Source organism: Mercenaria mercenaria, chromosome 8, assembly GCF_021730395.1.
Source record: "Mercenaria mercenaria strain notata chromosome 8, MADL_Memer_1, whole genome shotgun sequence".
Taxonomy (NCBI): domain Eukaryota; kingdom Metazoa; phylum Mollusca; class Bivalvia; order Venerida; family Veneridae; genus Mercenaria; species Mercenaria mercenaria.
The window spans coordinates 45,873,713-45,888,902 of record NC_069368.1 but is presented as its reverse complement, the minus strand read 5'-3'; the positions used below and the strand labels follow the sequence as shown (position 1 = coordinate 45,888,902).

The following is a 15,190-nucleotide window of genomic DNA, read 5'->3' as shown; positions in this document are numbered from 1 at the left end:
TTTCTAAGTCCAAAAGGGGGCATAATTTGGCCAAAATACATGCCAGAGTTATGGGACTTGACCCAGTGAGGTAGGTAATTGATCTAGAAAAAGAAAAAATAAGTTTCAAATCTATATGCCTTTTAGTAATAGCTGTATGTACTTGCACGCAAAACTTTAACCAGAATTTTCTAAGTCCAAAAGGGGGCATAATTTGGCCAAAATGAAGGTCAGAGTTATGGGACTTGGTGCTATCAACTAGTTTTATAACCCCGAAGACACATGTGAAGTTTCAATTCAATATCTGCATTAGTTTTGGAGATAGTAACTTGCATGTAAAACTTTAACCAGAATTTTCTAAGTCCAAAAGGGGGCATAATTTGCTCAAAATACATGTTAGAGTTATGGAACTTGACCCAGTGAGGTTGGTAATTGACCTAGAAAAAGAATAAATAAGTTTCAAAGCTATATGCCTTTAAATGATAGCTGTATGTACTTGCATGCAAAAACTTAACCAAGGTGTGACGCCGACGCCGACGCCGACGCCGACGCCGACGCCGACGCCAGGGTGAGTAGAATAGCTAGACTATTCTTCGAATAGTCGAGCTAAAAATGTTTCATTTACAGTCAAACTTTGTTCGCTCTAACTCCATGGGACGGCAAAATTTGTTCAAGTTATCAACAGTTTGAGCCATTGATCAATTTTCATTTAAAAGGGATTTTGCTGGGACCTGACAATGAGTTCAAGCAAAGGCCAGTATTTGAATTATTTAAGTTTCAAGCAAACGAAGTTTGACTGTATAGATAAACTGTTGCATGTCCCTAATTACTGATTCTGTCTGGATTTTTAGGGCCTTTCTGTATAGCACGAACATACTTTCCTGTCTTAGCTATAGATCTTTTTGTAAATGCATGTAATACCAAATGCATTTGAGGCCATAAAACATTTAAAAATTTTGTTAACATGTACTTGTTTGAAAAGGCTGCTAGGAAATAATACTATAGTACTAGTATAAAGCTTAATAAAGCAATAATTGTTTCTTGACTTCAAAAATCCCATACAATGTGGGAAAACTACAGGAAATCAAAATACTGGGATTTTGCAGAAGAAACAGTGACCGTATAAACGTCTACGTTGCTTTCAAAGTAAGAGGCACTACAAGATTGTTTTACTGTTATTGGGACAGTAATGGTGGTTAGTGATTGTCAAATATGCATGTTGTTGTGTGACCATAGCATGCAAAGAAAAACTGACTACACTCATTTTTTAGTCCCATATTTACCAAAACTTATATGAAAATGATTTAAAAAAAGATAGGTCTTCAAACAATTAACTTAACTTTTTAATTAAACTTAACCATTTCAAGAGGAATTAGGTTAACTATTTTGACTGACCTAATTTTCAGAGGTCCCAATTAGTTGTAATTGCCTTAAAAATATACAAACTGTTTGATGGTCTCTGATTACTGATTGATTACTAGCCTAAAGACTTTTTCATATATTATATGCAATATGCTGTAACCAACTACAGAGAAATAAAAAAAAAATAAAAAAATTTGTAAGCCTATTTTGTCACACTGTCACGTTAATTTTGTGGAAAGAGTCATATCTTCCTTCAGTGTTCTTGCTAGCACTATATCTTTAAGTCAGGGCAAAATTAGTTTAAGTCGTTGTAAAGGCTGTTGGTTAAGAGATTTTAATCTAATACAATACTGATAACTTACAAGAGATATCCGATAACCTGTTCTCAATCGTGACTAAACAGAAAATGTTAAGTTGCAGTGAAGCATATCTTTGCTTTAAGCTTGTGTTTATATTTAATATATGAACTATTTTAACTTATATAACTGTTACTTCTAATCATTGTTTATAGCAAAAGAAAGCTGGCAAAAAATAAGAGGGAACAGAAGTGGCTAAAGAACTGAACTGTGCTACATCTGTTTTAGGACCATCTAATTTAAGCATCATTATTATTTCTATTAATATCAAGATATGATCAATCTACAGTTTCTTTTTTCTTAAAAACAAAAGAAAGTAATCCGTAACTATTCTTAAAACTGCACAAATCTATCAGTTCAATTCAACACAAGATAGAAATGTCAAGCTCTGGTGAAAAAATACATACCAATGGAGGAGGAAGTGGGCGTGGTTCTGACTTGAGCACTCCCATCGTGCCGGGAGTGCAGTGAAGCAAGCGGTACACGTGCTCAACAATGCCAAGCCCCCGTACAAGGTTATCACGTTGCAAGAGGCCACTTATACGTTCCAACTCTTCCTCTTCTAATATATCCATTGGTTTCTTTGTATCTACTGGCTCATCTATATTAATTTGTAGCCTAGATGACTCACTGCTCAGCATCTGTGGTGTAAAGATAGCAACGTTGCTTATTTCATATTTCACTATCACAACAAAAGTCGGTAAATATGTAAAACATATTCTTTAGAATAATTTTACTTGAAGATACAATTGGGACTCGAAATGACCTCACTATCTAAGGTCAATACCTGTTAATAAGGCAACTTAACAAATTTCAGGAATGACAAAAAATTAAAATGTAACAAAAAGCAATTAATCCTCAAATTAATCAGTAATTAAGAAAGCAGAAGTTATGGATTTGCACATTCAGTTACTACCATCTATTGATAAAACATTTAACTCTATTTACTCAGCAACTGAAATGGTTCTGTCTGCAGGATCTGTGCAATAGGGAACATTTTAGACAAAATTACTGTTCTTGTGCCATGCCCTATGCATATCTTCTTATTGCTATCTATGTTTACATCAAGTTTCATTCTATTCCCTTTAACAGTTTAAGCATTATAGCATGGACAAAAAAATAAGTACAAAATGGGATATAATTAAAACATTAATCAAGATAGAATTATGCTTTTTAAGCTCTGCTCTCCCTTCCATTGCCATTTATCACTAAATCGGTTTTCATTACATTCCCTTCACTGTTTTAAAGTTATCATCCAGACAAAAGAAAATTTATTACAAAAAGGGTAATAATCAAAAATATATTCAAATTAAAGTTATGGTTCTTTCACTTAATACTTTTTCTCCCAATGTCATTCATCATTATTAACTATATTCCTTTCAGTACTTCTAAAGGCATCCTCTGGCAAAAGGAAATGAAGTACATAAAGGACGATAATTCGAAATTTATTCAAGATAAAGCTATGGTTCCTTTGCTCAGCACTCTACCCCATTATCATCTATCGCTATGTCATTGCATTCATTACCAAAAAAAATGTGGCGGACAGACTGACTGCATCACTATATCCCCTTTAAGCTTTTATGACAAGTAATAGTAATTCATTGTGCTAGAAATAATATATCACAATCTATATATAGAAATGAAAGTATTACATCTAGACTAGATCTAGAACTAGACTGTATTCTACGAGCTGGCATCGTCGTTCTGCGTAATGACCGCCTTCTCCGGCTTCCGGGACTTTCTGGTCTTGCCACACCAGTCATATTCTTTTTCCCTTTCAACATTGCCTCCAATTTCTCCTTTTTACGTGAGATTTCTTCTCGTTGTTGTCTGTAAATACAAACAAAAGTAGTAACAAATAACACAACAACAACAATATTTCAGAACTTTAAAAATCAATATATTCTACAGTTTTTAATCTTGGTTACTTAGCCACTGATTTAAATTTTCCCTATAATCACACACGGAGTCTCTAGACAAAACTAAATTTGTCCCGAGGACATGACTTCCCCTACTATAAGATCTTAAGAAATAGAAGTGTGAGTAGGCCTAACGGTTCTTAAGCTACTGGGCAGAAACCATTTTCAGTCTCAATGTCAGTGACCTTGACCTTTGACTTTCTGATCCTAAAAGTTTTAGGGGTCGTCCACAGACCACAGACAATCATCTTATGAAGTTTGAAGACTGTCGGCTAGGTAATCTTAACATATTAAATGGAAACAGTTTTTAGTATAAAGGTCACTATGCTGACTTTCATCTTTGAGCTAAGCATCTTAGAAGTCCCGCAAGGGGCACCATTTATACCAAGTTATTTTGAAATCCTGCCATACACTAATAGTTCTGTGTTGGACAAAAACTACTGTCATTACTGTAGTTTATATAGTAAATAATTCATTTCATGTGAAATTTCAATTCTTCACAAATGTTTACAATGTCAGTTTAGTTTAGCCTTATGCCAAATATATTCATGTCTCTAAATATGTAGAATAGCAACAAAGTTTGAAAATTTACAGTGATCTTAGTATCAATTGTTTTGACAACATTACAACAACAGTTACTATAAAGATATTTTTGTAGTGGTTCCATACCTGGCAAGTTCGCTTCTGGCTTTGAAAGCTGCTGTTTCTTGAAACAAAGTTCCACTACTATGGAAGAACTTCTCATATTTTTCTGTTCCAGGGTTTGGATAAATACGTCGGAAGTTACCCAGGTGATTATTCTCATATTTGTCTAGAGATTCTATATACTGTTGTTGAGCAAGATCTAACTCTTCCCTGAAATTATCAAATTTGTATTTATGTAAATAACCACAGCCGTAAGCTTTATACATGTATGTATGACTGACTTGAGTCAGTGTTGCCAACTTATTAAATACTTTTATTAGTAAGTGAAGCAAATAACCGAGAACTAGTCAACAGGCCACCAAACAACCTTTGCTACAAACCTTATACTAAGATGTTACTGATACTTACCTTTCAAGAGAACAAGATCATCGATATTATAAACATTTACTACACTTTTCAACTGGATCAACAATTCGTATTTACAGGTCTCTTTCATATGAGATCAAGAAGAAGACTTACATGGTTAATTGCTATAACCTGGTACCTAATTGTGCTTGACATAAAGCCCCTTAAGGCTTTTTAAGCTTCAAAGATGACAATCAGCTATTTACCTTGATTCCTTTCTATTTGATTTTCCAAGTAGCCTGTCTTTGATTCTACGCCGTTCTTCTTCTATACATTTCCGCCGATCACAAGCACCAAAGTTTACCAGTTGCAGCGTGTCATAGACTAAAGCACCCTTGATTTCTCTGTCTAATTCTGAATCTGTGCCAAAACTTGGCGAGTGATTGACCTATTAAATATCAATTAATTTCTTTTCTAAATATCATACTCTACATTGTAAAATTCTGAATACCCAGTAACTTGGGTATAACTACGCTAAAGTATTTCACACACTTGCCGTACGATACATTAACTACCAGTTTTTCAGTGAATTATGGGTACTGAGAGTGAAATATGTATGACCATTCCATAGTGAAAACTATCACTTATATAGTTCGCTGAAGAGAAAATATCAAATAAACCAAAGTTGGTTAAAAATACTGAAAAACATAAATTAACAAGAGCTGTCCAATAACAGCCCGCTCAACTACTTAAAAACCTTCAACATAATACTAGCATATATACAATAGCTTAACCAAAATGTACTAGAGAAAAAATTGGAAACTTGAACCACCAACTAACACAGAATATTAATTAATTTCACTGCAGAAGACAAAATTTTCTAAGCTGAAAACAGGGCATAGTTTTGAAAACTTAAGTCAGAGATATACCAGATCTTATGTTTACACTTATAATAAGTAATATTGCATGTAGTGTTAACTCTGCCAAAAATAATCTGATAATACACTGAAACAAACAAACGTCTTCCAATGCATATCATTCTGTAATTTGAGCAACTACATTTCAACCTAAGGCATTTTTATTCTAATATTGTACCTGTAACTACTCTTACAGAAATAACATAGTATAAACTGTGGTTTCTGTACAAAAACAAAATACCCTGCTAAATTTCTATAATGAACTTGTCCATCTTTCAATTTGAACAGTACCATTAACTGGTGAATACCAAAAAGATACTGGCTGAATGGCAAACAGTGCAGTTCATGATCAGACTGCACGGATGTGCAGGCTGATCATAATGTACACTGTTCGCAAAGGCAGAATCAGTCATGTCCAGCATGATTAGGGTTACAGCCACTGTCATACTCACCTCAATCACATATGGCCGCAGTTTCCTATCCAGAATCACATCAAATCCCAGAATTTCAAAACAAGCACTTCCTTTAACATGATTTGGAAAACATGTGCGGTAGTTATGTTTTAATACTGAATGCGCAGCAATTAGCGTTTTTATAATCGTATCGTCAATATCTGCCCACATTTTGTCTACATCGTATCCCTTCCTCGCCATGTAGCGATTTGTTGTACTAATTCTACGTTTACTCCCTGCTTCATCATCCCTTACAAAATCCTCACTATGTTTATTTATAGCATAGTTCGTAAGATGCATGTACACATTGTCCTGTACAAAGAAAGCAAAGATGTGCATGTAAATTTGATATTAAAGTATTACAGAGATCACGAAGTACTGGTATATAAACTGAATATAAAACAATACACAAGTTCAAAACATGAGAGAAAGCAGATGATTATCTATTGTTTAAACAAATATAAATATTGTTTAATATCCTTTTGGCTACCATAGCAGCCTAATGCATACCATAAAAATCAGGGGTGCTATTACCTTTATTGTATGCCTAAAACGTATCAAGAAAATGAGGGTCCAACACCGTACAGAGCTGGACTACCAGGATTGTTTAGATTTTTTCTTGAATCTATAGGGGTAGATTTTTTCTTACTTTTTACAGAATTTACTATGAAGTATAAACTTTCACTAATATTGCTACCATATTCGTATACAGTAATCTAATCATTTACATGATATATTGCCATTATATTGCGCAATAAATTACAGCTGTCATGTACTTTTGAAAAGAAAATGAATCATTTTGTGTCCAATAATGTACTAAAATTATTGTTATCACTAACTGTAAATAAGACAATGCATTTCAGGCTAATTAGGAATGATTATTCTTCAGAAATACAAATTAGTTTTAGAGGTTGTTCGTTTCTGTAATTAACAAACTCATTTTTAAAAAAATCAATTAATTACTCATTTCTGCGCTATGGCAATCTTCACTATTTTGCTATGTCTGCATGATGTGGCTTCGGCATTCTTAGACTACGGTTAATTCGCTTATAAGTACCATAGTGGACTGTTGCCTTTAAACACAAAAACAAGCATAAACAGTGAATTTATGTCTTTAACGATCAATGGAGATGACTACCATAGTGTATTGACTGTTTAACATACAGTTATCACAGCGTAAAAATGTAGTATATTTTAAGGATTTTCTTCTTTGTTCAATTGCCAGATAAACTGATTTTCACCAAAAAACTGGCATTACTCGACTAGGGAAATAGGCAACCCCGTTTTTTTGGTATGCAAAAGTCGTCTCTGGTAGCCTTTCAGCAAAACAGTAGCCGTAATGGAAAACGGCAAAAAGATAGTCTGCATTAGGCTGCTCTGGTAGCGCATCAGTATATGATAATTCAAGCTTAAAATAATATTAGAAGGGGTATTTCCTCCACCAGCAAAGGTATAATGTCACTGTATTACCTTATATAGATACTGTGACTTGACATTCAGAAAAAAATCCCACATTTGAGTAACACTTACTACATTTCCGTGAGTGGGTTCCATGTATTTGTTGGTTGCAAATCTAGCTAGACCATCTTTGAACACAAATATTCTAAGTGGGTCACAAGAAGTTACCAGCACATAGATTCTCAAGTCAAATTTGAAACCATCTATCAATAAAGGCTGAAATAAAAACAGTTGTTACTACATAAATATAAACATCTTTTATAAGCAACTCTGAAAGTTGTAAGAAACCTCCTAAAGATCTATCTAGCACTGTTCTCAATATACTGTCATTCTACAAGACAATACTTTTTAGCATGAAAACATTTTAGTGCAACATAAAATCATGTTTACCCTAGACATATAGTGCTGACAAATCATATGTTCATGCGGCTTGACATCTTTTGGATTTTTGGTGACCCAGATTCCACGACCTTGACATCCAGACTCTGGTTTCAAGATATACGTCTTGTTCTTCTTTTGCCGACAATATGCTTGGAAATCTCCATAACTGAAACATACAATTTACAATTATTTTGATTACTATTACTTAAAGCAAAGAACAGTCCTAGTTAAAATTATATAACTTCATCAATATTAAACCTGACCAAGAAGTCCAAATAAGAATATATAGATAAAATAAATCTTATTTAACTTCAGCAAGACATCTAACGTTGTAACATAATTTCACTGAGCTTTTTAACTAACAGAATGAATTTGTAAGAATACCATATGCAAAGCAACTGTAAGAAGTGAGATCATTACATAAATTATCGGAATGTTTTGACTCCTTATTGAAAATGACATCAATAGCATAATATAGTTGAAGAAAAATATCACATATTGCTACAGATAATTCTAAAGGTGACTGCAGATGAGCAAAATACCTCTCACAGAAATTTCAATTTCACATCTATGTTATCTACTAAAAGTTTCTCTTTCAATCTTGCATTATAAAAGGGAGCAAACTGGAGACAAATTATTTTACAGGAAACCATTTCTATCATTTGTTGTGCGTAATTCAATTTTGCAATATTTCAGTTCTATAATTATGTGCATTCAGTAAAGTTAAGCAAGGTTCCTAGATTCCTTCACTGTCTGCCAGTCAATCACAACTTCCCCACAAGGGTTAGAGGACAACTGACATTTGATGTGCTATTTTCAGTTGATCATCACAGAGAATATACACTGCCAAGGATTCAAACCTACAATCGTTCATCTAGAAGTCTTATGCTTGATCTACTGAGCCAGATATGCATACATTATTATTCAGACAGATTAGCCTTGCATGTATGACAAACTCGTATACAGAAGACTAGGCACTCATACATTCCAGGCCTTATTTGACTGTTTGGGATGCTGCAATCAAAATCAGATCTATCATAGCCTTTAACGACATCTGACATTTAAACATAAAGAAGTTGTGTCTGGAGTGAAGAGGGTGTAATCATAACTATACAGCCTGCTGTACTATATATAGCAGATCTTGTCATTCACTGACAGACTACAAGGGATAATAGATCAAATGTCTGCCTATCACAAAATAAATATCACTGCTAAGCAGCTTAGTACATACAAATATGAAACTGACGTCAGTAATAATGATGATATATTATCTAAATTTGAGTATTCAAAAATTATGGATGGGCTATCTCAAAATAATTCAATTTCTAGAGGGGAGAGGGCAGCTGTTACGTAAACTGTTTTTGAGCATCGACTTCTAATATTTCCAATATTTTACAGCAATTCACTGATAGGTTGAAACCATTTTTAGAACAAGCCCAAAAATGGACTTGCAAGATACTTATTTGCTTGTAAAACAGCCAGAACAGTAGTATGGGACTTACTCAGCAGGAAGACACCAAGTTTTGGGGAAGACATTATATTCTTTAGGAAACATCTTTAACATTCTGTTCAAATTTCTAGCCAGCAAGTCCTTTCTACAAATTTCACTCATCCCAGGAAAGTGGTTAATTTTCTGCAAAAGAATTAGTAATGTTGAAATACTGTCCTAAATTTCAAACTTTTTTTCATTAATGCAACAAAAATAAAATTACAGCATTGCCCCTTTTTCTAATTCAGTAAGAATTTCTCAAATAGCACAAGTGCTATAAGGTCAACCTTTAGGCTAACTTCAAAGTTAAAATGTAAGATCATTATCATGTAATCTAAACTTCTGAATAACTATTACCTTGAAGTCATTAAAATGTTTCTATTAATCCTAAAAATAAGTTCCAATTAATATACCTTCCCTAATATATGTAATTGAACAGAGCCAAAATATAGGTACATATTTGTAAATCTATTATCACTCATACTGTGCAGAATTTTAAACACTTCTACATTTTTCAGTCACGAAAAACCGTAAGGGCAGAAATATCATCTCACATTCTTGCATATAAAATGTTCACATTGTAATAATAGTTGCCAAAGAACTATGTACCTACCTGGTACTTTTTCATGTCCATAACTCTTTCCAAGGCCACAGAATAATCTGTCCAGTATAGCGTCCAGTCATCATCATCTGAGACTTCTTTGAAACCAAATTTCCGTGATACTTTACGCACTGAAATGTTGAAAACATGCTTATCAATATAAACAATGGCTAAAATTCTGTGATACTATATGCAATGAAAAATCTATAGCAGGCTTATTTATAAACAATGGCTAAACTTTTGTGATACTTTATGCAAAAGGCAACAAGCATATTTACAAACAATGGCTAAACTTTTGTGATACTTTATGCAACAGGCTTTTTTATTAACAATGAATAAACCTCTGTGATACTTTATGCAACAGGCTTACTGGTGAATGGTCACGTAGGATCTCAAGAAAGTAAGTCTTGCCAGATTATTGTAAGTATATAGAATGCAACCAATAAAAAAATTACATGGTTTGAGTCTGTTTATGAGAAAACACATTCTAAAATATTATCATTTTCTATCATTTACAATGGGTTCAAGCCTTACAATACAACTCTCTCATACCTCCTTCACCTACATATTAGTTCATCTTTAAGTTATAAAATGAGCCTCTGTATAAGAAGGAAATGTACTTACCAACATCGTATTTGCAGTTTGACAGACATATGTAAAACCATCTGAAAATAAGGAAAAAGAGAGGGCACAATTACTAATATTAAATAAATCGGAATAATGCTATCAACTCTAAGATGTTAAAGACCTTGTACATCGAGAAAATTAATTGTTTAATCTCTAAGGGGTCTCATTAAGTGTCAGGAGGTGGGGTGAGGGGATATCCCCCAGCGATAGGGCTACTTTTCCTGTATCAAATAAGGTACTTCAATAATTATGAAACTCTTGAACGGTCCTTTTATTTTGCTACAATCTTGAAAAAATGCGGTCAAATTTTATTCTAAACAAAGCACAACATTTTTGTTGAAGTAAAACATTATCTTGCATTAAGATTTCACTGTAGAAGGAATGGCAGGATTAACCCACTTATTTAACATATCAGCTATAACTTAAAATTATGCAAATAAAGCCACATTTATGTTTGCTTACTGAAAAATCTGTACTTTTCAATATCATAAATGGCTTCTGAACAATAGCATAAAAGTTTGTGTATTTATTCACCTTTCTGTGACAAAATCAATCATTTCAATCTATCTGAAGTAATTTTAAAAGCTTATATAAACAGTTTGTGTTAAAGTATAGAAATATTTTTTATAGACCTAAGATATAAAGTAATACCAATGCAAAAATGTATAAATTGCTACTTGATTTAAATAGCAGTAAAACATTATTTGACACTGATTGTAATGATAATAGCCTGCTGATTGACTGTTTAAACTAAATGAAGGACTGAGTGGTGTAGTGATTGCATTTACTGCCAATAACAGAGGTTCAAGGTATAAGCCCCCTCCAAATTCCACTAATTACAGAAACTTGGTAATCATTTTTTAAACTGACACCTGACGTATGGAACCTTCAATATCAAGTTCTGGTAAAGAGTGTAGAGGGTGAGCTCTTCAATAATGAAGTTAAAGCAGTGTCTTGGCTCATCCTCTAAAAACTTGATAATAATTATAAACATTCTATTTCTTAGCTTTTAAAAAGGTCTTAATATAAGTAACGTAGAACTTGTATGAAATAAATAAAATCACACAAAATTTATGACTATAAGTAAAACTTCTTTAAATAAATGGTATTTGCATAGCATTCTTTTCTTACAATCTAGATACAGGACAATCCTAACAGTGATGAAAAACAGGCTTGACACTTGTATCAACTACAAACATTTCATTCATTAAACTGCTTTAAGCCAAACAAAAATGAAAGACTAATGACTTTTTTAAACCACTTGAGGACTAAATACGATTAAATTCAAATCTACTTAATTCATATAAAGACCGTTTTAAATTTAGACCCTAATTTGTGACATTCCATTGAGTATCTTTATCAGAACATATTCTGTTACTGTCAATATTTCATCTAATCAATTAAAACATGTTCGCTGACAAAGTAATTCAATGGAATAATATGTTAACTTTGATAACATATGAATTTTTGCAATTAAATAGCGGAATATAAATAAAGAGCTCACACAAAGGTTACAAGCTTAATGCTCTGATGAGCAAGTACTACAAAACCTTTTATTGCAGATTATATTGCCAATGTTGAAATGTTTAAAAATTAAATACGCAGATCACAATAGCCTTTTTTAAGTTTTTAAATGGTGGTAAATGATTTTATAGTTTAACTGATGAACACCTTGTAAACAGCCAGTTATTTACTTGTCCACTTAATGGTTCTGATTTAATCGAGTAAACAAAACCATAATGTGATAGAATTTACCTACATGTTTTGCAAGTCATCCGAATAAATTCTACAAGATTTTAATTATTCTGCATTTAACCTGAAATTATAGATCTTTAACATACTGGTAGGAAATTATTTATTTATCTTACTTTTTCTTTTTCTTCTTTTTCTTTGGTATTTTCTTCTCTATTTCTTTCTTATCCTCTTGTTCTATGATGAGATCCTTTGATGATTCTGTGGCAACAATATCTTCATCTGCTTCCCCCTCCCCCTCTTCCTCTTCAGCTTGTGTGCTAATACCAGTGTCTGAAAATGCAGACATAATGTGTATTATTGTTTCCTAGGCATTTCATACTTAACAGAGTTCCCAAAAATGAACGATAGCATGTAAAGAGAATGTTTGTTTCAGTGTAAGACTAAAAAATATCTTTCATAAAGTACTGTAAAAGCAGGTATTTTCACAAGACTCGCAAAAATTAATCCTCATGTAAATATTCACCACTAGTATAATTCAAATTCAACAAGGACACCATTTTTACAATTTCGCGAATATTAAACCTTGAGAACATACTCAAAATTTCAAATTCGCGTAATTTTGATCCAGCAAAAATATGTGCTTTTATAGTAAACATCAGATGCAATATTTTCATGAGTGTAATTCAATGTGTTTGATGTCCATGAGTGAAAAGATATTTTGATCTGACATGACTTGTAAGAAAAACAAACAAATTTTCTTTTTATTTCATTTTGTCTCAATGGCTTTAGCTAAATTATATGTCACACTTGCCATATGCATGCATTGGGCAAAGTGACACAAAATATTATGACATCAGAATGTTCAGCAAAAGTTCGAAAAATGTTAAACATACAAGCTTTCAAGATTTCTAACATCTATATTTTTATTAATGCAAAATTTGCAAAGAATTTCAGGTTATTTGTAAATCATACTTTTTTCATTTGAGTGCAGTTCTTAACCAGTGAAAATTATCAAAGGAAAATTCCACTGTATGAACCATCTAGTAAGTTTGAAATATAACCCACCATGACTGTAATTCAATAAACTACAAAAAAATCATGACATACAGAATACCTATGTCATAACTTTTTTGGTCTGTTAATTTGAAATAACTTAAACCTTTTGTTTTGGTTTGTACTGATAAGCTATTTTAATAAAAGTCAAGTACTGATGTTTTTAGTGAAATGCAGGAAAAAGATTAATAATGCAGGGCGGGCAAGAAAGAGAGAGTGATGGTTTTTTCTCAAGATGTCAAAGCAAATTCTTGTTAGTAGTTAAAGCAAAGAATTTTAGAAACTGTAACACAGAGAAAATTTTATACACGGAACTATAAACACGAACTAAAGAAAGATAATATAAATTAACCTTGGTTTAGCTTTCAAAGTTTGAAAAAGTAGAAAAAAGGTGGGGAAAAAAGTTCTGAGTCAATAATGGTAGTCAATAATAGTAGTTAGAAAAAACTGTGAGCACTGATATTTTCCTTTCACTGGTCTTGTTTTAATAGTATTTTATCAAAAGGCTATTAAAATATGTATAAATCACAATTGTCAATGTTCTCAGAAACAGCTTCAATACATGTAGGGAATTGAAAAACGGAAGTTTTTATACAAAAAAGGAATATCAGTGTTCACCTAGAATCATTAAAGAACAGTTACATGCCAAATTAATGTTTGCAAAATGATTTATTCCTAAGCAGTTTCAGAGGAGCTGATGTTATCTGAAGAAAAGTGTGGATGGACAGACGGAGAACGAATGTACAGGGGACACTGACTTGTAAGCTAAAAATAACAATAAATAAGATACTCCTGACTGTTTCATAAAAGTTGGCAAATATAATGCCCGAAAAATGTCTCGTAAACCTTAATTTGGCATGTAAATGTACAATAATCTTATTTTTAAGAAGAAAAAAAGGAAATAAGGGTAAGAATTAATTTTCTTGATAGAACAGAAGTATCCAAGTCTTTGAAATTTGCATCCAATGCATTAGCCCTACATATAGATAATCTAAACCCAGGTCAATGAGTACATCAGCAACTCCTTTAGGATACGTTCTTTAGGACCTTTACTTTAAGTCTTAGTTTTAATGTGTCTTGTTTGTAGTTCAGTATGTTCAGATAAAAATTATGCAATAAAATTTTTTTATCAAAATTTCAGCTTTATATATACTGCATTTAGTAAATTCAGAGGACGTGCTCGACTTTTTAGCTGCACTGATTTAACAATCAACTTCTCAGATATTAATTCTCATTCATGTTGTAATTTTTCTAGATACTTAAATAGTAAATATTAAGAAAATTTGGGCGAATTTTATGTATTTTATGCAAATTATAAAAACTGGATTTTGACACAGGCAATATCATGTCATTGCTTTTTAATAGGACATATAGTCACTGCTATAATTCATACACCTCTAGTAAAATATTCTGAATAAAAGCATAGCTAATTTCTAAGCCTTTAACCCATCTAGAAATGTCACCTTGTGATGACAACATCTGACTAGCTTCTGCTGTGACGTCTCCCAGCAAGTCAAGGGGAGGTAAATGTATGGATTGTTGAATACATGAAACATTTCCTTCATCTACAATCAGGGGTTTTCATAAAAAAAAACTTACTTATGTGTGTTAATATTACTATAAACAAGAGCTGTCACAGGAGACAGTGCGCTCAACTATTTCGATGCTGGATAGTGAAACTGGGCACATCTGAGGAAGCTGGAGCTGTCACTGGAGAGTTTAATGACTCCAATGGTGGATGAAGATATTGCACAATAGCTTGAGTCTGTGTCAAAAATATTAAGTTATAAGAGAGATAAAGTGTATCAAAACACTAAATAAGTATAATTCTAAGCCAAAAGGGGGCATAATTCATAAAATATTGGTGCAAGAGTTATGCATCTTGTGTCATATGATGTGGGTGATGATGTG

At 32.6% G+C, this 15,190-nt stretch overlaps 1 protein-coding gene across 35 annotated transcripts in view; it reads right to left on the bottom strand.

Annotated features, from left to right (window-relative positions):
* The window catches only part of LOC123566434 (tubulin polyglutamylase ttll6-like), a 56,605-nt gene that overhangs the window by 27,389 nt on the left and 14,026 nt on the right, over positions 1-15,190 (bottom strand). For 29 of the 35 annotated variants that reach the window (XR_006689428.2, XM_053549854.1, XM_053549851.1 and 26 more), the window contains exons 3-14: positions 14,743-14,844; positions 12,400-12,556; positions 10,529-10,569; positions 9,917-10,035; positions 9,317-9,447; positions 7,824-7,980; positions 7,506-7,649; positions 5,976-6,287; positions 4,873-5,054; positions 4,286-4,471; positions 3,350-3,527; positions 2,105-2,338 (exon numbers count right to left, since the gene is read on the bottom strand). Coding sequence is in view for 34 of the 35 variants with exons in the window: in XM_053549854.1 (XP_053405829.1) it covers positions 2,105-2,338; positions 3,350-3,527; positions 4,286-4,471; positions 4,873-5,054; positions 5,976-6,287; positions 7,506-7,649; positions 7,824-7,980; positions 9,317-9,447; positions 9,917-10,035; positions 10,529-10,569; positions 12,400-12,556; positions 14,743-14,844 (1,943 nt within the window). In the remaining variant the exon portion in view is untranslated. Of the gene's footprint in view, positions 1-1,703; positions 1,737-2,104; positions 2,339-3,349; positions 3,528-4,285; positions 4,472-4,872; positions 5,055-5,975; positions 6,288-7,505; positions 7,650-7,823; positions 7,981-9,316; positions 9,448-9,916; positions 10,036-10,528; positions 10,570-12,399; positions 12,557-14,742; positions 14,845-15,190 lie in introns of all 35 variants that reach the window. The other 6 variants (XM_053549852.1, XM_053549867.1, XM_053549856.1 and 3 more) reach the window with 2 other exon arrangements.